Source organism: Suncus etruscus, chromosome 7 (assembly GCF_024139225.1).
Source record: "Suncus etruscus isolate mSunEtr1 chromosome 7, mSunEtr1.pri.cur, whole genome shotgun sequence".
Classification (NCBI taxonomy): Eukaryota; Metazoa; Chordata; class Mammalia; order Eulipotyphla; family Soricidae; genus Suncus; species Suncus etruscus.
Window position 1 is genome coordinate 62,217,911 of NC_064854.1, and position 23,649 is coordinate 62,241,559.

At 42.6% G+C, this 23,649-nt stretch overlaps 1 protein-coding gene across 1 annotated transcript in view; it reads right to left on the reverse strand.

The window, feature by feature from the left end:
- Nucleotides 1-2,194: 2,194 nt before the first annotated feature.
- LOC126014322 (uncharacterized) overlaps nucleotides 2,195-23,649 on the reverse strand; it is a 39,227-nt gene continuing 17,772 nt past the window's right edge. The window contains exons 16-24 of the mRNA XM_049777631.1: nucleotides 11,588-11,704; nucleotides 11,231-11,393; nucleotides 11,136-11,186; nucleotides 10,881-10,982; nucleotides 10,280-10,381; nucleotides 9,770-9,871; nucleotides 7,883-7,923; nucleotides 7,405-7,818; nucleotides 2,195-2,519 (exon numbers count right to left, since the gene is read on the reverse strand). Of these exons, the coding sequence (XP_049633588.1) occupies nucleotides 2,307-2,519; nucleotides 7,405-7,818; nucleotides 7,883-7,923; nucleotides 9,770-9,871; nucleotides 10,280-10,381; nucleotides 10,881-10,982; nucleotides 11,136-11,186; nucleotides 11,231-11,393; nucleotides 11,588-11,704 (1,305 nt within the window). The 3' untranslated portion in view covers nucleotides 2,195-2,306. The remainder of the gene's footprint in view (nucleotides 2,520-7,404; nucleotides 7,819-7,882; nucleotides 7,924-9,769; nucleotides 9,872-10,279; nucleotides 10,382-10,880; nucleotides 10,983-11,135; nucleotides 11,187-11,230; nucleotides 11,394-11,587; nucleotides 11,705-23,649) is intronic.

Below are 23,649 nucleotides of genomic sequence, written 5' to 3' on the forward strand. Positions count from 1 at the left end.
ATATTAGAATTATGGCCAAACAATCCACGCAAAGGGTCAACTGATTTTGACTGCTCTAAGTGGGCCTTTTTGGCAAATAATTCTTTTTCAGGAGTGCAACACTTTTTTGATGTGTGCCCTTCCTGAGTGGGGCGCAACACACCTGGGTCTGCTCTTGGGAGTCCCTGAAGTCCCTGCAGAACTAGGCAGTGATGGGGCTGAGGGAGGGCATTGGCATGGTCTGCTCAGCTGCCCTTATGCATCAAACCTCTCAGGCAGGAGCTGGCACAGTGGCGCTAGAGGTAAGGTGTCTGCCTTGCCAGCGCTAGCCTACGACGGACCGCGGTTCGATCCCCCGGCGTCCCATATGATCCCCCAAGCCAGGAGCGACTTCTGAGCGCATAGCCCCCGAGTAACCCCTGAGTGTCACCGGGTGTGGCCCAATTCCCCCCCCCAAAAGAAAAAAACCTCTCAGGCAGAAGCAAGTTCTGCCAATTTGAGCCAAGACAGACTCTTTTTCAAGCAAGGCTGGAAAAGGGATCTACCTTCAGAAGGGCAGATTAGGAGGGTCAGTCAGGGCTGGCCCTGGCTCAGAGTCTGCAGGGACTAGGGTAGTCAAGACCCCAGAGCTTTGCCAGCACACTTAGTCCCTGACCTGGACTCTCCCCTCCCTCTTTCAGCGGTACTATGTATGGCTGTTCATGTTTATTGATACACCAGCGAGACAAAATGGGGGCTAGGGGGGCTAGGGCTAGAAAATGCCCAGAGAAATGAGAAGTTGTGGGTCTTTCAGCTGATGGTCCGCACTTGTCTGCAGACTCTTGTCTCTGTGGCTCAGTGTCGCAATCAGCGTCATAGCAGTACGGTCAGCATCATGGCCAGATTTGTGATCAGTGTCATAGCCAGAGTCATGGTCAGCATTGGGGTTGACATCATGGTCAGCTTTGATGGCAGTGCTGAGGTGTGTATTGTGCCCAGGATCATGGTCTGTGTCACAGGTAGCATCCTGGCCAGTATCACGCTCACTGTTGTGGTCATCATCATGGTCAGTATCACTGAGTGCCAAGGCCAGTATTACAGTCAGTGCCATGTCAACATTGTGGCCAGTGTCATGATCAGCATCACCTAGTGCCATGCATCATGATCAGTGCTGTGGCTAGCATCATAGTTAGTACCATTGTCAGCGGTGCAGGGCTTTAGCAGAGCATGTGGATTCCTGTGTTGGGGACTTGGTGGGCGAATGCGTTGTCCTGGCCTAGAGCACCTTGGAAGGAAATGACACAGAAAACATTTATTCCTCCTAGCACTGGCCTGATGAGCACAGACTCTGACTGGCACCCTTTTTGTGATCCCAAAGTGGGGCTTTCCCTCTCATATCATGAATGCATGAAGCAACAGGAGCAGCTTAGAGCAGGGACAAGAGAGGGTCCTATGGGGGAGAAAGATGGGGTTGGCACAGGGCCTGAGAGGTGCTGGGGATGAGCTGGTCTTTTCTGTTCTCACCCTGAGTGTTCTTTCCAGTGTTTGAGACCCTCCATAGAACAGTGAGTGTGTGAAGGGAAATCCCCCCTTCTACTGTGGGCCAGGGTGGGTTCCACCAGAGGTGGCACCTTATGTTCTGGTTTCAGGAATCCCAGGTTCATGAGCACTGAGCAGTGAGCATTCTGAGAGGGATATTTCTCTCCCTTTCCAAGGAGGAGATTGCATTTCTGGGGCTTGAACTCCTTGGTGTGACTGAAACATGGGACTAGTTACTGCAAACCTGCCACCAACCTTGGGCTGTGAGAAATACCCACTTGCTGAAATAATAAGTATTGCTCCATGTCCTCCAAAGGCCCCTTGGAGGTACTTCTCTTCACTGAGATAAAACATCCTTCTCTTTGGGCATGCAGGAGGGGACCCTGGGCTGCCAGCCACCCCAAGTAGTATTAGAAAACTCCTGTGCACTGTGCCCCTGAACACCACCATATATGACCTACCTCCACAAAAGCAAAAGAAAACCTTCTGTTAGGAAAAGAGGAATGGAATGAAAGGCCAGCTCTCCATTCTGCCTGATTCTGTTCATAGTTTGTGTGTGTGTGTGTGTGTGTGTGTGTGTGTGTGTGTGTGTGTGTGTGTGGGAGGACAGTGCTCAAGAAGCTTGGAGGACATGGATACTTGGCCTGGACCTCATGGTTTTGGGTTTGAGCCTGGTATTACTGGGTTTCAGGGATGTATATAGTGGTGCTTAAGGACCATGCTGTGCCAAGGATCCACTCAGAACCCTGGTGCAAACCTTGTGATCCAGCCTGGGATATTCTCCCTGGCCTCATCTTAGGTTTCAAAGTTCAGTTTTGGGAGAATAACATTTCCCACCTTCGCACCTTGAGAAAACTGTGTATCACAGATCTCAGCTGATTTTCTCCCAACTCAAAGCAGGTGAGCTCGACTCTATCCCCACTTTCACAGGGGATCTTGCTCAGGTGGCCAAACACCAATACCTCCATCACCCCTGTGTTGTCCTGGATCTGATAATAGACGCATGGATCACGCACAATTTTCTGTAAAAGAAATGGACATCCATCCTGTGAGAGGGGATGCAGGAGTTGCACCTTGGAGAAGAACATCTGTGTGGAAGAATGAGGGACTGCCTGTAGCTCCAAGCACCAAGAGCTCCAACTGTTTTGTGGACAAGAATTTTCCCCTTTGAGCTTCATATAGTTTTTCTTTTTGAAGGCGTTTGCATGTTCTCCAAGGATGAGAGATGAGTAGCTGAGATCGTGAAGTTGCTAGAATAAAGGGATATCGGGCCTTGGCCTTTTGGGAGCACAGAGAAGAAGACACTGATGACTGTCTTGCTTGAGGGAGGAGAGCACATGGTGAGGTTGCAGTAACTTTTCTCTACATTTCTGCTGCCTTTTTTGTTTACATCTCATTCTCCAATGTCCTCCCCTCTGCTTCTCTCTGAGCTAGCCCCTGCTCCCTCCCACATTAATTCTGCCAAGGCATGGTCAGAGGTGCCACAAAGGAGCTAACATACTAGACAGGGGCAGGTCCTAATGGGACACAAGGTGGGGCACCTGGGACCAATGGTATGATATGTCCTTACAGAACAAACATGCCAGACTCCTTCTCTCAGACTGGGCTATGCATGCATCTCAGAGGGACACCCTGATTCTTGTGACCGGGAACTTAATGGTTTAAAATCTTGCTTTGCTGCATGGGGCACTGAGATCGTACCTAACACAAGGTAATAGGCAGCAGCATAAAGTGTGTTAAAGAAGAAGTTATTAAAATAAAGCTAAGACCTAATTAGGCCATAGAAAGCAACAACTAGAGTAAAAATAAGCCACTAAAGTGACATTATTATGTCTGATACATGATAGATAAGACCTAAACTAGGATTAGGTACTCCACTATGCTTAGCCCAAGCATAAACCAAGATAATTAATTAACAGAATTGTTACCAGAGTACTACTAGCAATAGCTTAAAACTCAAAGGACTTAGTGCTGCTTTATTTCTCTCTAGAAGAGCCTGTTCTGTAATTGATAAACCTCAATAAACCTTGATAAACCTCATCACCTCTTGCCATCTTTAGGAAACTCTTAAAAGGAGCAACAGTAAAACTCAATTATTCAACATAAAAATGTTAGGTCAAGGAGTGGCTTATGAGGTGGAAAGATACTGGCTACATTTTCTACCACATATAGAACAACTACAGATCAATATCCCTATGAAATTATAGACTAAAGGAGGATTTAGTAGTAAGTTAAGAACAGAGTGCTTAACTGTGAGTGCCCAGATGCTCTGAGCAGAGTCTAGGGTGCTGTGGTGTAGACCACATGCCCTGTCTAGCCCACTGTAACCAGGCAAGTGTGTGATCTTTGGTCCTTAATTAAGTGATGAAGAGTAAATAAAGCCTTTTGGTCAGCTCCCTGCATGCTGTCAGCAACCAAACTCCCAAACTCTGAAAGGCTCTTTTTCAAGTCTATTGTAGAAATAGCACAAAACCAGTGTCTGAGACCAGCAAGAGTGGCTGTAGGCAGTGGCTGATTACATTAATAGCTGCAGAGAAATAATTTGATAAGGTCCAACTCTCATTCATGATAAAAACTCTCAAAAAGATGGGTATGGTAGGAACTTTTTTCAGTATAACCAAGGTCATTTACCACAAGCCCGTGGCAAATATTATACTCAATGAGGAAAAAAATAAAAGCCTTTCTTCTGAGATCTGGCACAAGACAAGGTTTCCCTCTCTCGCCATTTCTATTCAATATAGTACTGGAAGTACTTGACATAGCAATCATGTAAGAAAAGATATAAAGAGAATCCTGATAGGAAAGGAAGAAGTGAAGCTCTCACTATTTGCAGATGACATGATACTATATTTAGAAAAATCCTAAAGAGTCTACCACAAGGCTTCTAAAAACAACAGATTTGTACAGTATTTGTATAGTAAAGTGACAGACTACAAAATTAGCACACAAAAATCCATGGCATATTTATATACAAATAATGAAAGAGACGATACATTAAAAAACAATCCCATTCACAACTGTGAAAATCAAGTACCTTGGAGTCAACTTAACTAAAGAGGTGAAAGATTTATACAAAGAAAACTACAAAACACTGTTTCAAGAAATAAAAGAGGACACAAGGAAATGGAAACATATACCCTGTTCATGGACTAGAAGGATTAACATAAATAAAATGACAATACTCCCCAAAGCATAGTACAGATTTGAAGCAATCCTTCTAAGGATATCCATGATATTTTTCAAAGAAGTAGCTCAAACACTTAGAAAATTAATTTGGGGGCCCGGAGAGATAGCACAGCGGTGTTTGCCTTGCAAGCAGCCGATCCAGGACCAAAGGTGGTTGGTTCGAATCCTGGTGTCCCATATGGTCCCCCCGTGCCTGCCAGGAGCTATTTCTGAGCAGACAGCCAGGAGTAACCCCTGAGCAAGGCCGGGTGTGGCCCCCCCCCAAAAAAAAGAAAATTAATTTGGAACAATAAATGCCTATGAATAGCTAAATAAATCTTTAGGAAAAAGAAAATGGGAGGCATTTTTCTGTAAATTTATATTTATAAACTTTATATTTTTATATGTATATTTTATATTTATATTTTATATAGTTATATTTATTCATTATTTAATTATTATATTTTATATTTATAAAGCAATAGTCATTAAAACAGCATGGTATTGGAACAAAGACAGACCCTCAGATTAATGGAATAGCCTTGAGTATTCTGAGACTGAATCCCAGGTATACAACCAATTAATCTTTAATAAAAGAGCAATAAATATAAAGTGCAGCAAGAAAAACATCTTCAACAAGTGGTGTGGGAAAATTGGTCAACTACATACACAAAAGTAAACTCAGACTTCGCTTTAACTGTTGGAGTAACCTGTTTTTACTCTATTCAGGATAATTATTATTTGCTTGTGCTTGTCCCTTATGGACTGGAAGTACCTCTGGATTGGTTCCTTACTTCTACCTGTTCTCCACTCATGGGGGTCGTACTACTCTTTCCAATGAAGATCTTGGGTCAGAAAGACTGCAGCAGTTTCAGTACTACAGCTAGCCTGTCTGCCTGATGGTATCCCTTGCCTGCTTTCAGATAGCTTGTAGTAAAAGTTTCTGAACCTGTTGTTCTGAACCTGTTGTATCTCTCTAACTTTGTGTGGATTATCTCCTGTGTCAGTGTTGCTTCCAGACCCACACTCCCAAATACCCACCAGACTAGGGCATGAGACTTCCACTGCATTTAGCACCATGCACAAAGGTCAAATAATAATGTATTAAAGACCTTACTATCAGACCTAGAACTACAAGGTACACAGAGGAAAACATAGTCAAAATACTCCATGACATTGAGACTAAAGGTATCTTCAAGGAGGAAACACCATTGCCCAAGCAAGTGGAAGCAGAGATAAACAAATGGGACTACATTAAACTGAGGAGCTTCTGCACTTCAAAGGAAACAGTGACTAGGGTACAAAGCTTCTCCCATGGAATGGGAGAAATTATGCACCAAATACCCATCTGATAAAGGGTTGATATCTAGGATATATAAGATACTGGCAGAACTTAACAAGAAAAAAATTTAACCCCATCAAAAATGGGGAGAAGAAATACAGATTTTCTCACAGAAATAATACAGATTGGGGCCGAAGTAATAGCATAGCAGATAGGCCGCTTGCCTTGCATGCAACTGATCCAGAACAACCTGGGTTTGATCTCTGGCATTCCAATTGGTCCCCTGAGGCTGCCAGATGCTATTCCTGAGCACAGAGCCAGAAATAACCCCTGAGCACTGCTGAGTGTGGCCCAAAAACAACAACAACAAAAAAGAAGAAATACAGATGGTTAAAAGGGACATGAAAAAATGCTCCACCTCAGTAATCATCAGGAAGGTGCAAATCAAAACAATAAGATATCATCTCACACCACAGAAAATGGCACAATCACAAAGAACAAGAACAATCAGTACTGGCGTAGATGTGGGGAGAAAGGGACTCTCATTCACTACTGGTGAATGCCGTCTAGTCCAGCCTTTCTGGATAGCCATATAACAATATTGATATTCCTAAAAAAATTGGAAATTGATCCAGCAATACCACTCCTAGGTATACTCTAGGAACACACATACACAAAACCACAATACAAAAATACCCTCTGCACTCCTATGTTTATTGTAGCACTATTTACAGTAGCCAGAATCTGGAAGCAACCCAGGTACCTGATAACAAATGAGTGTCTAAAGAAACTGTGGTATATCTACACAATGGAATACTATGCAACCATTAGGAAAAATGAAGGCATGAAATTTGCTTATGTGAATGGACATGGAAATTATTAAGCTTAGGGAAATAAGTCAGAGGGAAAGGGATAGACATAGAATAATATCACTCATCTGTGTGACATAAGGAAAATAAAAGACAGTATGGGGATGATATCCAGGGACAATAGAGATGAGGATTAGCAGGACCAGTCAATGGTAGGAAGCTTGTCACATAGAGCAGAGAGCATAGTGAGAGTAAAGATATAAAAATGATAGGTGTAACGGATCATTCTGGATAAGAACTGGGTGATGAAAGGGGATAAAGTGACATACATGACACCTCTTCATTAACAGTAGTGCAAACCACAGTGTCAAAAAAGAAGAGAGAGAGAGCAATAAAAAGTCTGCCTTAGAGGCAGGTGAGGGAAGGTGTATGGGAGGGAAGAGAGCATCAGGGAGGGTGAGAGGGAAACTGGGGACATTGGCTATGGGAAATGCGTACTGATGAAGGTTGTGTACGTTGTATGACTGTAACTCAATTATGAACAACTTTTCTGTGGAAAAGAAACTGTATTATGAACAACCTTGTAACTTTAGTGTTTAAATAAAAAATTAAAAAAAGAAGAAATAGCACAAAACCATGAGGCAGTCTTACCTGTCTCACTGTGAACACACCATTCACCAAGGTCCCTGGAGTTTTCTGGAGCAGCTGGCGTATTTTGGGGGTTGCCCTTGCTTTCCTGATCAGGTTGTAAGGCACCTTCATGGTGACACCTGTATCCTCCACCGAGGTTTTTTCGTACACCTCCAGGAACCCTCTGTGGCCGATATAGTTTGAGAGGACCACGATGTTCCCACGGATGAACTTGGCTTTGAAGGGCTCATGGAAGACCTTCACATGGATGATCTGGGGACTGAGACTCTGCGTGGCTACAGTGGCATGAAACATGTAGCTGTCCTCTTGGAAGCGACGGTATGTGAAGGGCTCCATGGCACTCAGCACCATCACCACCTTCCTCTGAGTCTGCAAGCCCTCCTCTTGGAAAGTGGCCACCAACCTAGAAACACACTGTCAAGGGCCAAGGTAGAATGAGAAAGATGTTGTCGGCTGCAACAGTAGAAGACCAGCAGACCAGGAACATGGAGGCAGAGATGGTGGATGTGTGGACATGAGCTAAGGGAGCATTGCAGATGACTGGGACATGGAGACCGGGGATATTACTCTTCCTTTTCCCATGCTCTTGAGTTTGGAAGATGGGATATTTTTTTCTTTAAAAATGATTAGGGGGCCGGAGAGATAGCATGGAGGTAAGGTGTTTGCCTTGCATGCAGAAGGGCAGTGGTTCGAATCCCGGCATCCCATATGGTCCCCTGAGCCTGCCAGGAGTGATTTCTGAGCATAGAGCCAGGAGTAACCCCTGAGCACCGCCGCTGGGTGTGACCCCAAAACAAACAAACAAAAAATAAACAACAAGAAAAGAATGATTAGCTACAGAGAGAAGTGTTTTCCGTGCATTTTATTGGCCTTGCAATGCATTGTCAAGTAATTCTCATGGAGATAAGGAGCATGAGTCTCACCTGATCCATCAGCTCCTTTGAAGTGAGTAAAGAGTTCCAGAAGATGGGATCAAATCAATTCACTTACTCTCAGGGCAGGGAGTTGGCCCCAAGGTCTGGATTATGGACTCTGTATGCATGAGGCCCTGAGTGTGATGCCCTGCACCTCATCACTATCCCCAGTCACTGCCAGGGTTTCCCTGAAGACCCCCAAAGATCTCAAGCAAACCCCTATTTCTTCAGCTGTCTGCAAGAGTTGGACACTCCTGGATATGGATATGGATAGGGTCTGAGAATCCTAGGTGTTTGGACCAGCAGGGGACAGACAACCAGGGAAAGACACCTCCCTGCTCTTCTTGTCCACCCCCCCCAAGTCTTCTGGACTTGCGTGGCATGGCACAGTCCACCATGGACCTGACTCAGTTTCCTTGAGCTGCCCTACAACCAAGGGTGCTGTTTGAGCCCATACACATAGGCTGACAAGAGGATTACCATGCAGTTTGGGGCCAGGAACTGAGAGAAAGGGGCATTAGGTGATGTGGGTGCCCTTGGACCCACATGGTGCCCCTCAGGCCCACCTATGGGACAAGGACTTTCTACTCCTAGAAGCTCACTTAGGGCAGGAGGTGAGGGCACAGGGGCTGTGGACATGAACACTCTGGTGCACAGGGAGGAAGGTGGCAGCTCTGGCATTGAAGCTTTGCTTTGTGGTGTTGACTGCTGGAGCTGTTTGGGTTGGGAATAGTGTGCCAAGAGAGCTGGGCTATAAGTAGACATGACAGTACATAGATGCTGCATGGTTCAAACAAGCTCCTGATAGGCACAAGACAAAGGCAGTGGTGTCAAACACTATGAGGACCTGGGCACTGACTGTAAAATAGGTTCTGGATCAGACACGGGTCCTATACTTGCTGGGGGTCAAGGGCCAAGTGGTCTCGGATGCATTGGTGGGGAAGTAAATAAGGACAGAACTAAATATCCAAGCCAAAGTCAATGATAACAGAATCAAAAGATTGGTCACTGGACCAAGGTTGAGTTCCCAGATGAGGACTGAAGACCATGATGTTAACAATCAAAACTTAAAGAGGCCTGTCATAGTGGCAGGCCAGGGGACAAAGGGTGATGGTATAGGATGCCCTCTAGGGCCATTGGTGGAGGGAGCATGACACTGGTGGTGGAAAGGGCTCTGACTCATTGTACATCTGAAATTCAACTATGAAGGACTCTGTAGATCACAATTCTTTCAATAAAATTAAAAACAGAGAAAGAAAAAATAGAATAAAGATGAGATGGGGAGAAAGATGTGGTACCTGGGCAGAGGATGAGTTCTGAGATGAGGACTGAGGACCAGGATATGGTCGCTGGGCTGAGGATGAATTTCCAGATGAGGAGTGAGGACCATGATGTGATAGCTGGGCCGAGGATGAGCTCTGGGTTGAGGACTGACAGGTAGGATGTGGTACCTGGTTGGAGGATGAGCTCTGGACAAAGGACTGAGAACCAGGATGTAATCGCTGGGTGGAAGATGAGCTCCATGTTAATGACTGAGAAGAGGGAGTTGAGATCTGGGTGGAGGATGAGCTGTGGCTTGTGGAATGGTGGGCAGGATTTGATAGCTTAGTGGAAGATAAATTTAAGGGTGATGAGTGAGGAGTAGGGGTTGGTTCCTTGGTGGAGGATGAGATCCATGCAAGTGAGTAGGGAGTAGGGGTTGTTAGCTGGGTGGATTTTGAGCTCTGGGCTGGTGAGAGGGGAGCAGGATGTGGTCGCGGGGCCGAGGATGAGCTTTGAAATGAGGACTGAGGACCAGGATATGGTCGCTGGACCAAGTTTGAGTTCCCAGATGAGGACTGAAGACCATGATGTGGTCGCTGGGCAGAGGTTGAGCTCCCAGATGAGGACTGAGGACCAGGATGTGGTCTCTGGGCCAAGGATGAGCTCTGGGTTGAGGACTGACAGGTAGGATGTGGTACCTGGTTGGAGGATGAGCTCTGGACAAAGGACTGAGAACCAGGATGTGGTCGCCGGGTGGAAGATGAACTCCATGCTAATGACTCGGAAGAAGGAGTTGAGATCTGGGTGGAGGATGAGCCCTGGGTTGAGGAATGGTGGGCAGGATTTGGTAGCTTAGTGGAAGATAATTTTTTTTTTTTTTTTTTGGGCCACACCCGGTGACGCTCAGGGGTTACTCCTGGCTATGCGCTCAGAAGTCGCTCCTGGCTTGGGGGACCATATGGGACGCCGGGGGATCGAACCGCGGTCCGTCTCCTAGGCTAGCGCAGGTAAGGCAGGCACCTTACCTCCAGCGCCACCGCCCGGCCCAGTGGAAGATAATTTTAAGGGTGATGAGTGAGGAGTAGGGGCTGGTTTCTTGGTGGAGGATCAGATCCATGCAAGTGAGTAGGGAGTAGGGGTTGTTAGCTGGGTGGAATTTGAGCTCTGGATTGGTGAGAGGGGAGCAGGATGTGGTTGCTGGGCTGAGGATGAGTTCCCAGATGAGGACTGAGGACCAGGATGTGATTTCTGGGTAGAGAATGAGCTCTGGGTTGAGGACTGACAGGTAAGATGTGGAACCTGGTTGGAGGATGAGCTCTGGACAAAGGACTGAGAACCAGGATGTAATCGCTGGGTGGAAGATGAGCTCCATGTTAATGACTGAGAAGAGGGAGTTGAGATCTGGGTGGAGGATGAGCTGTGGCTTGTGGAATGGTGGGCAGGATTTGATAGCTTAGTGGAAGATAAATTTAAGGGTGATGAGTGAGGAGTAGGGGTTGGTTCCTTGGTGGAAGATGAGATCCATGCAAGTGAGTAGGGAGTAGGGGTTGTTACCTGGGTGGACTTTGAGCTCTGGGCTGGTGAGATGGGAGCACGATCTGATAGCTGGACAGAGGATGAGCTCAGAGATGAGGAATGGGGACCAGGACCTGGTAGCAAGATGGAGGATGAGCTCTGAGCTGCCCAGCGGATAGCACTGGGTGTTTGCTGGGTGCTGGAAGTGCAGGTGGCAATTTCAGTGAGCAGATCAGAGCAGTGGAGCAGGGTTGTCTCCAGATGTGCTTTGGGTGCTTGTAGGACTGGACACAGACTCTGCAGGGAACAGAGGAGGTCTGGTGTTCACAGGGGCTTCACTGTGATTGGAATCTATGAGTTTCCCCTCCCCTGTACTGTACTAGGACTAGTATTCCCAGTAGAAACCCATGTCTCAGCCCAGGTGCGTCTCACTTGCACAGGTGAGCAGGGGCTCTAAATCTCCCCAGAATTCACACATGGGAGACGGTTACCTTGGTCTGGCTACTGCTGGATGAGGAGCTCTGAGGAGTGTGATTTATTGTTGGGGTCATCCTGTCTGCAGAAGCTTCTGGAAGAGTCACATTCCGGGAAGGACTCATTTTTGTTACCTGCAAATGTGAAGAAAGTGTCACCTCAGTATCAGATGAGGCTCTCCTTCCTGTTCCAGAGAACGATGTGCTTTGGAAGATCAAGCACTGATTCTCCTTGCTGTACCCCTTCCAAGACCCTCCAAGGACCTGTGCCCTCTGACTCAGCAGGGCTAGGACAGGGGCATCTGTTCCACAGGAAAGGCCCCTGTGTCCTGTGAGGAGGCTGCCTCTCCTCTTTGGAACACCAGGCCTCTTTCCACATGAGCAAAGCTGTATCATCCACTGCCCTCTGCCATCTTGGAGCATGTTTCTCAGTAAACAGATTCTTATTTTTACCTATCTCAGAACAGCAGTGCCCACAACACATGCTTCTTTTGTTGGTGCTATGTTATAATCCTAGATTTAGAATGAGCTATGTTGATGTTAGAATGGTTTATCCTTGCTTATAAATCATATTATAAAAAACACTGCTTTGGATCACTTTCTGTATTCTGCTTGCTTAAGAAAGTTAACTACTGTAAACTTTGTCTTTCTGTGAGCCTAAGTGCAGGCTGCAGTTCTGAGGTAAGAAGACTAGGCCCAGAGAACAACCAGTCCCCTCAACGTAAATGCCAGGAATTATAACTCCTAGCCAAACCTTGTACTAAGGATAAATAATTTTAAGATCAACTACCCAGAGGCTAAGTAAATGCAATCATGATAGGCAGAATACTCAAGGTAACCTCTAATTAAGAGCACAGCCACTTAAACCCCCTCCTCCATGGACCACAGTAGAGGTGAGTGTGCCTAAAAGCCTCCATGTGTTTATCAGAGGTATGGTTCTGGAATTTATCTTGCCACATCACCAGGATGGGGGGTGGAATGAGGAAAGAACAGATTAAAGTAACTGCATAGCTGGTGAAAATTCTTGAGTAACTGAGTAATTGGTTGAAACGTATAAAAAGACTCAAATGCTTAACATACAGGGTACATGTTGAAAACCCATTGCACCAGGAGATATGGGACCCCAGTAAGTTGGATCAATAAACCTCACTGTGTGACTTGTATTGCTATGTGCTGTTTCTTTTGGGACAAAGCCAAGACTGGATCCTAACATTTCAGGGGCTTGTCCGGGATGGGCTCCCAAGAGGAACAGACAACTGCAGTACTGACATTTCAGTAAATTTAGCTGTGGAGGGGGAATTGGCCACCTCTTTTGAGTAGCACACTTGTCCTATTTGAGTTGAGAATTCTTGTTGGTGGAGGGAAAGGATTGATGGGTTGATCTGTCTTCTTCTGTCTGTGTTTATCTTTGACCCTAGAGGCTCCACTTTGGGAAGTAGGGGAGATGTCCCTGATCTGCAGCCATGCCAGCATCCCCAGTGGACACGGTTTTGGTCTAGCTGTTAAGGATCCTTCTGAATCTGGTAAATTTGTTGATCTGTTGGGAATCCATCTGAACCTGGTGAATCTGATGGCACAAATGAGTGCAGCATTGCCTTTGTGAGAGTGTTGGCATGGGCCAGACAGTGGGTGCTAGAAAGTCCTGTGAGAATTTGTTTCATTGTTAATGTGGTATTTGTATCTGTCTACTGTTTTTGTGTGTCTTTATGTCTGGCACTGGAGGTGATATGTGGGTTTGGATGTAACATGGGCCCTCATGGGTTTAACTCCTACTGAGTTCTATCACTCTATGTCTCTGTCTTTATGCCTGTCATTATGTGGTTTCTCTTTTATCTGATCAGAAAATGGAGAGAAATTCTAGGGAAAATGCCACCTCACTTAGGGTTGGTGAAATTTGGTTTGAATTCAGCAGATATTGTGTGTTGTGTTGGTCTTGTGTGTCTTTGATCAGAGAAAAGGCAGAGAGCTGTTGGGGAAGTATTGTAAACTCCAGCCCTTTCTCAATGACCCTCAGGATCTAAATTTGTCCTGGAAAAAGTCTGGACCTTCCTGCTATGTTTAGTTGAGTTGGGACAGAGGAAGATAAATTGAAGTTATCTACATGTGTATGAAGAGGGGGAGGGCAGAATAAAAAAGATCATGGAAGCTGTTAGGCTGGCCTTGCCTTTTTTTAGTTTAAAAAAAGTGATCTTTTAAATTCTCTACTGGGATATCGTTGAAAAGGGAAACTCCCCCTAGATAATTTATTGTTTGTAATTACAAAACAAACTCCACCTGGGCAGGGTAGAGCAAAGTGATCCAGGTGGGTCCTTTATATATCAGAGGAGAGATTTGATAAGAGAGGATAATGTCTTAATGGCTGGGAGTCAAAAAATTTTGGACTTTTTAAAATTTTCTACTGGAAAAAATTTCTCTGACTTTAGAGGTTTCTAAAAATGAAGAAATAGGTTGAAAATACTGCTTATTATTGTGGTTACCTTTGTAAACAACATTGTTAATTTTTTGAAGTGCATGATACAATATTCCATGATATTGTTTAGATAACTAAACTTTATAAGTTTAAAAAATGTTAAATTAGGTAATTTTGTCACCAGGTATTAATGTTGGTCATGAGATAGCTTTATAAATTGTGAAAATATCAATGGGACATAATAATATTAGAAATAATATCTGAATATAAATTATAAAAGACACTTTGGTCCTGTCAGATGTAAGTAAGTATAGAAATTTGTTTTCAAGTTGGAAAAAAGGAGATAAAAATTTGAGTATCTGGATAAAATGCAGACTTTTCAAAAATCATGCAAAGTCTAGGTAACTTGGTAATTTGTATTTTAAAAAATATTATGGGGGAGTCTTTCCTGCTGGAGTTGTGGAAAAGACAGACTCTGCTGGGCCCCTTAAGCTCAGCAGACATTTTGGGGCTTCCCCAGGCTTGCTTCAACCTGGGAACTTTGATCTTCTCTGGCATTTATCCCCCGACGGCTTGCCTCGGCTGAGGTGAGTGTTTCCGGGCCAGACTTGCGGATAAAGCTGACTGCTGGGCCCCTTAGGCTCGGCAGACATTTTGGAGCCTCCCCCAGCTTGCTTCAACCTGGGAACTTTGATCTCAGGCATTAATCCCCTGAGGGCGTGCCTGGGCTGAGGTGTGTCTTTCTGGCCGGAATTGTGTATAAGACAGACTCTGCTGGGCCCCTTAAACTTGGCAGACATTTTGGGGCCTCCCCCAGATTGCTTCAACCTGGGAACTTTGATCTTCTCTGGCATTCATCCCCTGATGGCTTGCCTCGGCTGAGGTGAGTGTTTCCGGGCTGAAGTTTTGGATAAAACTGACACTGCTGGCCCCCTTAAGCCCACCTATAAGGGGTAGAAGCAGAGGAGCGCGGCCGCTCCATTTCGCTTCATGGCCGGCACTCCACCTAGCCAATGAGAACCATCACAACATGTAGAAAAACCCACAGCATAAGTGTGACAATGGGGGAAACTACGCAGACCAACTTCAGCCATAGAAAATGAAGATGGAAACTCTGATGACCCAACAATGGCCGACCACCTAAGCAGTCTTTCAGAAGTGGAGTTTAGAGAAGAAATATGGAGGTTGCTCACAGAACTCAAAGAAAGTATAAATCAGAACACTAATAAAAATCAAGAGAATATGAAGATAGAAATCAGAAAACTCCAAACTGAAATATCAGGTCAAATAACAGGTCTGAAAAACTCAGTAGACGAATTGAAGAACATAATGATGAGCTTTCCAACAGGTTAAAAGCAGCTGAGGATAGAATTAGTGCGCTGGAACATGAGATGCATAACAACTTTACACAGCAGAAGAGATAGGAAAAAAGCCTTAAATCAAAGGATCATACAATGGAAAAGTTACTCAAAGAATATGAGCAGATGAAAATAGAAGTCTTTGATAAGCTCAACAGAAACAACTTTAGAATCATTGGAGTCCCAGAGACCCAAGAAGAAAATCTCCAGGAAGAATCAATAGTCAAGAACATCACCACAGAGAAACTACCAGAGCTAAAGGAAACATGTGACCAAATCCTGCATGCCCGAACAGTATCAGCTAAAAAAGACCCCAGGAGAAACACCCCAAGACACATCCTAGTCACAATGATGAATCCCACAGATAGAGATAGAATACTGCAAGCAGCAAGATGAAAAAGGGAAATTACATTCCAGGGAGCATCCTTGAAATTTACAGCAGACCTGTCACCAGAAACACTCAAGGCCAGAAGGCAGTGGTGGGATATAGTGACAAAACTCAATGAAATAAATGCTTCGCCAAGAATACTGCACCCAGCAAAACTCACTTTCAGGTTTGAAGGAAGTATACATGGCTTCACAGATAAACAACAGCTCAAAAACTTTACAGACTCAAAACCAGCCTTAAAAGAAAAACTGAAAGATCTATTCTAAAGACAAGACAGAACAAAAACCACACCAAACTTCTACACAAAGATGGCAATAAATCCCATGACAATTATTTCTCTCAATGTCAATGGACTAAATGCACCCAATAAGAGGCACGAAGTGGCGAAATGGATCAAAAAACTAAAGCCAACCTTCTGCTGTTTACAAGAAACACACCTGAACAGTCAGAATAAATATAGACTCAAAAGCAAAGGCTGGAGGAAAATCATTCAAGCAAACAACACCCTTAAAAAAGTGGGGGTGGCCATACTAATATCAGATGACACAAACTTTATACTCAGAAAAGTTGTAAGGGACAAAGATGGATATTATGTACTAATCAAGGGATTTGTACAGCAGGAAGAAATCACTCTCCTAAACATATACACACCCAATGAGGGACCAGCAAAATATTTAATACAATTGTTGACAAATCTGAAGAAGGATATCAATAATAACACAATAATTGTGGGAGACCTCAACACAGGCTTCTCAACACTTGATAGGTCAACCAAATGGAAACCCAACAAAATATACTAGACCTGAAAAGAGAAATGGAAGAAAGAGGCCTAGTAGATATATATAGGACACTCCATCCTCAGAAACCTGGATACACATTCTTTTCCAATGCACATGGGTCATTCTCCAGGATAGACCACGTGCTGGCACATAAAACATACCTCCATAAAATCAAAAAGATAGAAATTTTGCAGGCTACCTTTGCTGACCACAAGGCTCTGAAGTTAGATGTGAACTACAAAGGGACACAGAAGAAAAAATTTAACACCTGGAAATTAAACAGCCTATTACTGAAGAACCAGTGGGTCCGAGATGAAATCAAAGAAGAAATAAAAAATTTCCTGGAAACAAACGACAATGAAAACACAAACAATCAGAACCTATGGGATACAGCAAAAGCGGTACTGAGAGGAAAATTTATAGCTTTGCAAGCACACATCAGGAAGGAAGAAGGAGCATACATGAATAGCTTAATGACGCAGCTTATAGAATTAGAAAATGCTCAACAAAAGAAACTAAAAATAGGGAGACAGAAGGAAATAACAAAGCTGAGAGCAGAAATCAATGAAATGGAAATCCAAAAAACAATCCAAAAGGTCAACAAGAGCAGAAGTTGGTTCTTTGAAAAAATAAACAAGATTGATAAACCATTGGCAAAACTCACAAAGCAAAAGAGAGAGAGAGACTTGATAATGCGTATTAGAAATGAAAAGGGGGAGATCACTACAGATACTGCAGAGATTCAAAGGGTATTCAGAGAATACTTTGAGAAACTCTATGCCACTAAATATGAGAACCTGAATGAAATGGATAAATTTTTGAACTCATATAACCTTCCACGGTTGAATAAAGAAGATGTAGCTTATCTAAACACCCCCATCACTATTGAGGAAATTAAAACCATAATCAAAAATTTGCCCCAAAACAAAATCCCAGGCCCTGATGGATTCATGAATGAATTCTTTCAAACCTTTCAAGAGGAACTACTACCAATCCTATCCAGGCTCTTTTATGAAATCGAAAAAACAGAAACACTTCCAAATAGCTTTTATGAAGCCAACATCACCTTAATACCAAAACCAGATAGAGATGTTGCCAAAAAAGAAAATTACAAACCAATATCCCTGATGAACACAGATGCAAAGATCCTCAACAAAATCCTGGCGAACAGGATCCAGTGCCTCATCAAGAAGATCATTCACTTTGATCAAGTAGGTTTCATCCCAGGAATGCAAGGCTGGTTTAACATCCATAAATCTATCAACATAATACACAACATAAACAACAAGAAAAATAAAAATCACATGGTCATATCAATAGATGCAGAAAAAGCATTTGATAAGGTTCAACACCCATTCTTGATGAAAACTCTCAGCAAGATAGGAATAAAAGGAACCTTTTTCAATATGGTTAAAGGCATCTACCAGACCAGTGGCAAATATTATCCTCAATGGAGATAAACTAAAATCCTTCCCTCTAAATTCTGGTACAAGACAAGGCTGTCCTCTCTCACCACTCCTATTCAACATAGTACTGGAATTACTGGCTATAGCGATTAGGCAAGAAAAAGATATCAAGGGAATCCAGATAGGAAAGGAAGAAGTCAAGCTCTCACTGTTTGCAGATGAATGATACTACTTAGAAAACCCTAAAGACTCTACCAAAAAGAAATAATAGATTCATATAGCAAAGGGGCAGGCTACAAAATTAACACACAAAAATCAATGGCCTTTTTATACACTAATAATAATAGGGAAGAAATGGACATTAAGAGAACAATCCCATTCACATTAGTGCCACACAAACTCAAATATCTTGGAGTCAACCTGACTAAAGATGTGAAGGATCTATACAAAGAAAACTATAAAACACTGCTCCAAGAAATAAGAGAGGACACACGGAAATGGAAACACATACCTTGCTCATGTATTGGCAGGATCAACATCATTAAAATGGCAATACTTCCAAAAGCATTGTACAGATTTAACGTGATTCCTCTAAAGATACCCATGACATTCTTTAAAGAAGTGGATCAAACACTTCTGAAATTCATTTGGAACAATAAACAAACTCGAATAGCTAAAGCACTCCTTGGGAAAAGGAATATGGGAGGCATTACTTTCCCCAATTTTAAGCTGTATTACAAAGCAATAGTTATAAAAACAACATGGTATTGGAATAAAGACAGACCCTCAGATCAGTGGAATAGGCTTGAATACTCAGACATATAACCACGTAGTTTTTGATAAAGGAGCAAGAAATCCTAAGTGGAGCAAGGAAAGCCTATTCAACAAGTGGTGTTGGCACAACTGGTTAGCCACTTGCAAAAAAGCAAACTCAGACCCCCAGATAACACCATGTACAAAGGTAAAATCCAAATGGATAAAAGACCTTGATATCAGATCTGAAAATATAAGGTATATAGAACAACATGAAAGTGAAACACTCCAGGACATTGAGACTAACGGCATCTTTAAGGAGGAGACAACACTTTCCAAACAAGTAGAAGCAGAGATAAACAGATGGGACTATATTAAGCTGAGAAGCTTCTGCATCTCAATGGAAATAGTGACCAGAATACAAAAGCCACCCACTGAGTGGGAGAAATTATTCACCCAATACTCATCTGATAAAGGACTAATATCCAAAATTTACAAGGTACTGACAGAACTATAGAAGAAAAAAAAACAACTAACCCCATCAAAAAATGGGGAGAAGAAATGAACAGACACTGAAAAAGAAGAAAGGCAAATGGCCAAAAGGCACATGAAAAGATGCTCAACATCACTAATCGTCAGGGAGATGCAGTGCTGGCAGAGATGTGGAGAGAAAGGAACTCTTTTTCACTGCTGGTGGGAATGCCGTCTAGTACAACCTTTATGGAAAGCAATATGGAGATTCCTTCACAAACTGGAAATTGAGCTTCCATACGATCCAGCTATACCATGCCTAGGAATATACCCAAGGAACACAAAAACACAATACAAAAATCCTTTCCTTTCTCCTATATTCATTGCAGCGCTATTTACAATATCCAGACTCTGGAAACAACCAAGATGCCCTTCAACAGATGAGTGGCTAAAGAAACTGTGGTACATATACACAGTGGAATGCTATGCAGCCGTCAGGAGAGATGAAGTCATGAAATTTTTCTATACATGGATGTACATGGAATCTATTATGCTGAGTGAAGTAAGTCAGAGGGAGAGAGAAAGATGCAGAATAGTTTCACTCATCTATGGGTTTTAAGAAAAATGAAAGGCATTTTTAACAGTATCTCAGAGACAAGAGAGATGAGGGCTGGTAGGTGCAGCTCATGACATGAAGCTCATCACATAGAGTGATGAGTGCAGTTAGAGAAATAACTACACTGAAAACTATCATAACAATGTGAATGAATGAGGGAAGTAGAAAGCCTGTCTAAATTACAGGTGTGTGTTGGGTGGGGAGGAGGGAGATCTGGGAAATTGGTGGTGGTAATCTTGCACTGGTGAAGGGGAGTGTTCTTTACATGACTATAATCATACAACTACAATTATATTTGTAATCACAGGGTTTAAATAAAGATAATTTAACAATAAAAATTGTATTGCTTGTTTAGAAGTATTTGCAGATGAAAGCTTCTTATCTATAGTATAAGTGCAAGAAGCAACCCTTGCTTTACATCAGTATAACGTGTTAAATTATTTGCATTCACTAAATTTAGTTATCAGTTGAAACACTAGAGCAGTAAGATTATAAAATGATGTATATTTTAATATTGCAAAATGGTATGCCTAACACAACTAGAAAAAGAGAACTATTTTGGAAGATGTTCTAAGTTATTGAGAAAGGTGCATAGTAACTTATAGTACCTTATAAGAAAAGAAATAGGATTCTTGGTAATTTACAAATTATCTACTTAAGGTCTTCAAAGGTAGGGACATTTGTTTTATTTCTGAGTCAGTTTTGGTCACCTTTAATAATTATATTCCAGGTTGGTGTTTGATAATTGGAAATTTAAGAAATTGTTACAGCTATTTACTGTAGGAATATTTTAAATGTTCTTCTGATATAAGCTATATAAGCTATATCCTTTAACAAAATGCTCTCGATGGTTTAAAAAGAGAAGGGAAAGGTAAAAGAAAGGGATGTAGGTGTGTGATTTATGCAAAAGATAACAGATTTGAGGGGCCGAAGAGATAGCATGGAGGTAAGGCGTTTGCCTTGCGTGCAGAAGGTCGATGGTTCAAATCCTGGCATCCCATATGGTACCCCGAGCCTGCAGAGCGATTTCTGAGCCTGGAGCCAGTAGTGACCCCTGAGCGCTGCCGGGTGTGACCCGGAAAAGTAAAAAAAAAAAAAAAGGTAATAGATTTGTGGAAGGTGGGGAAAAAGAAGAGAATTCTGTGAGTGTGATCAGTTGGTTGGAGGAAGATTATACAGAGATATGCAGAAGGTTTGAAGTAGGTGAAGTAAGGAAAGAAACTGTATGATATAAATATATCTCTAAATTAAAAACAATCTAATGTTTTTGTATAAATAATTCTATGAAAAAGGCACTTAGATGCTCTAAACTCATGTTATAATGCTTTTATGTTTACTGGATAGGAATAGTGTAATGATGAGGTGTTATGAGCTCCTAAAGATAAAGTTTTTGAAAGGATAATCATGAGTTTAAGAAAGTTCATTAATGATTGGTTCAAAGATTTTTGAAAAATTAGTGATAGCCAACTTTTGACTGAACAAGAAAAAGCTACAAAATAATTGATAGGAATATAGCTGGTACTCCTAGCATTCAAAAATAATTTCTGTCCGGATTACATGTATGATAGATTTTACATATTAGTGGTATAATTTATGGGATGTGAATTGCTGGTGTTCAGCAAGCCTTCTGCCTGCAAGCCCATAAACTGAGGTCAGGAGAATAAATAAACCTCTACTTTCAGTATAGTATACAGAATCAGACATATTTAAATGCTTTTGTAACATTGGTAGGTGTATCACAAAGAGCTTTATGAGGGGCCAAAGCGGTGGTGCAGTAGTAGGGCATTTGCCTTGCACGTGGCTGATCTAGGACCGATTGCAGTTTGATCCCCTGACATCCTATATGGTCCTCTAAGCCAGGAGTGATTTCTGAGCGCAGAGCCAGGAGTAACTCCTGAATGTCACTGGGTGTGGCCCAAAAACCAAAAACCAAAAAAAAAAAAAAAAAAAAAGAGAGAGAGAGAGAGCTTTATGAATATGGTCTTGGTTTAGAAAATTGGATCTGTGAAATTATAGGAAATCCTACTGTGAAAAACTTCCTAAACATTAGTCAAATAATTTCAAGATTATTCTGTGTGGTCTGTAAATTTGAAAAGGATTTGCTTTTTTCTCTCTTTTTAGCACCTTCAGCATTTTATTATATTATTATTTTTGATGTTTTATGGCACTATGCTGGTTTGTATAAAACAGGCAGGTAATTTTACTTTCTGTATTGAGGATTATTCCTCGTGCAGACAGGAACTGTTGAGCTCCAGAGCCCTCCTTTAGGGAAACAGGGTTGAAAGGGGTTGAGGTTAAATGACAGGAGTAAGTCCAGTACAAGTACTCTGCTAACATCAGGGTGATTATAAAGGCAGAGTGGCCTAGGAAATCAATGATTGAGTAGGACTGTTTCAGATATGTGCCAGCCAGCCTGGTTTCTGCTCTTTCACCATTGAGAAAAGTTCCAAAGGTCAGAATCTCTTTTAACTTTGTGGCAGGGGCAGGATTTCTCCAGAATCCTGGAGATCAGAATATCTCCAAACTCTGCAAAAGGGGTGGGACAGGCTCAGGAAACTTCTACAGAGGATGAGAAGATCAGGGCCACCTCTGGCTCACCGTGTTAATCTGACCTCTGCTTCCTAGTTCTCATCTTTGCATAGACCAAGCTTGGGGAACCCTGACATGGCATTTAAGTATTAATGCCTTTAATGGTAAATCACCTGCTCTGTTTTTAACTAATTTCCAGAAATTCTCTGTAAGTGATGGAGTGCCCCAAATGGAGATTTCTTCAGCATTGCTGTGTTTATGCAAAGGAACAAGCCAGGATTATTCAGCTATCTGGCTTAGGTTCAACGTGAAGGTGGAGAGAAAAACTATTTTTCTGTAGTTGAATGAATTAAATGCATTTTAGTTGGCTTAACTTAAAGTCCATTCCTCTTGGGTAACCTATATGGAATTGTGCTTACTGGTTTTAATAGACCATGTCATAAAGAACTGGAAGCTGTCAATGCTCAGGGAACAGATATAATGCTATGATGCTCTGTTTTCTGTTGTTTAACTTCTGTGTTATCATTACAAATAACAAGGATAGAGAGGACCATTTTCTGCTCCAAGGCCTGATTGGTTTAAGTAATATCCTCCTGTCTAATTGATTTGATTCTTTTCAGGAGTTGAAACTGCAGAACTGAACCAGTTAATTCCTCATTTAGAACTAAGGTAGCATGAGATTTAACCCCTTCATAGGAAGAGATCACAATCCTTTGCCAGCCTGAAGAAGTTAAAAAAAGGAGGGGCCTTAAGCCACACTCCCTTTTAATGACTTCTAAGGTGGTGAAATCTCTAGGGAAAATATGGAACAGGAAAGCCATCTGAAAAGCTTCCAGCAGAAAGCAGAATAAGGGCAAAGAAGGGCCATGGGAATTCAACAAGCTAAGGTCATTGGCATCAAATATCTATTCTAGAGGTTGGGGTAAGTAGCAAGAATTAACCAAGGACACGGACATTTTAAAGAGGATGGGTGGTATAAGTAAAGGAGCAAAAATTATGGCTTCCCTTGGTAATGTTAAGGGTAAAAGAATTAGCACCAGGTGTGGGAGGCATTTCTTCATCTCTTTCTGACCCAGTGCAGAAAAGGCAACTGGATTTCAGGGCTCGCTTGTCCACCTCCCCTCTCACGACCATGCTCCTGATTGCTCTCTTATGGTTACAACATGAAAATTCTTCCCCTGTTTCTTCATTCTTAAGTTTTTTTCTTAATGAGAAGCCAAAGACATAGTGGGATTTAAGGTGCTTGGCTTGCATGGAGCTGACCTAGTGCCACTGGGAGCAACCCCTAACACTGCCAGGTACAGTTCTAGGCCCCTTATTTTCTCTCTTTGGAATGGTGGTGTACCCTTTTAAAACCTAGAACATTTCTT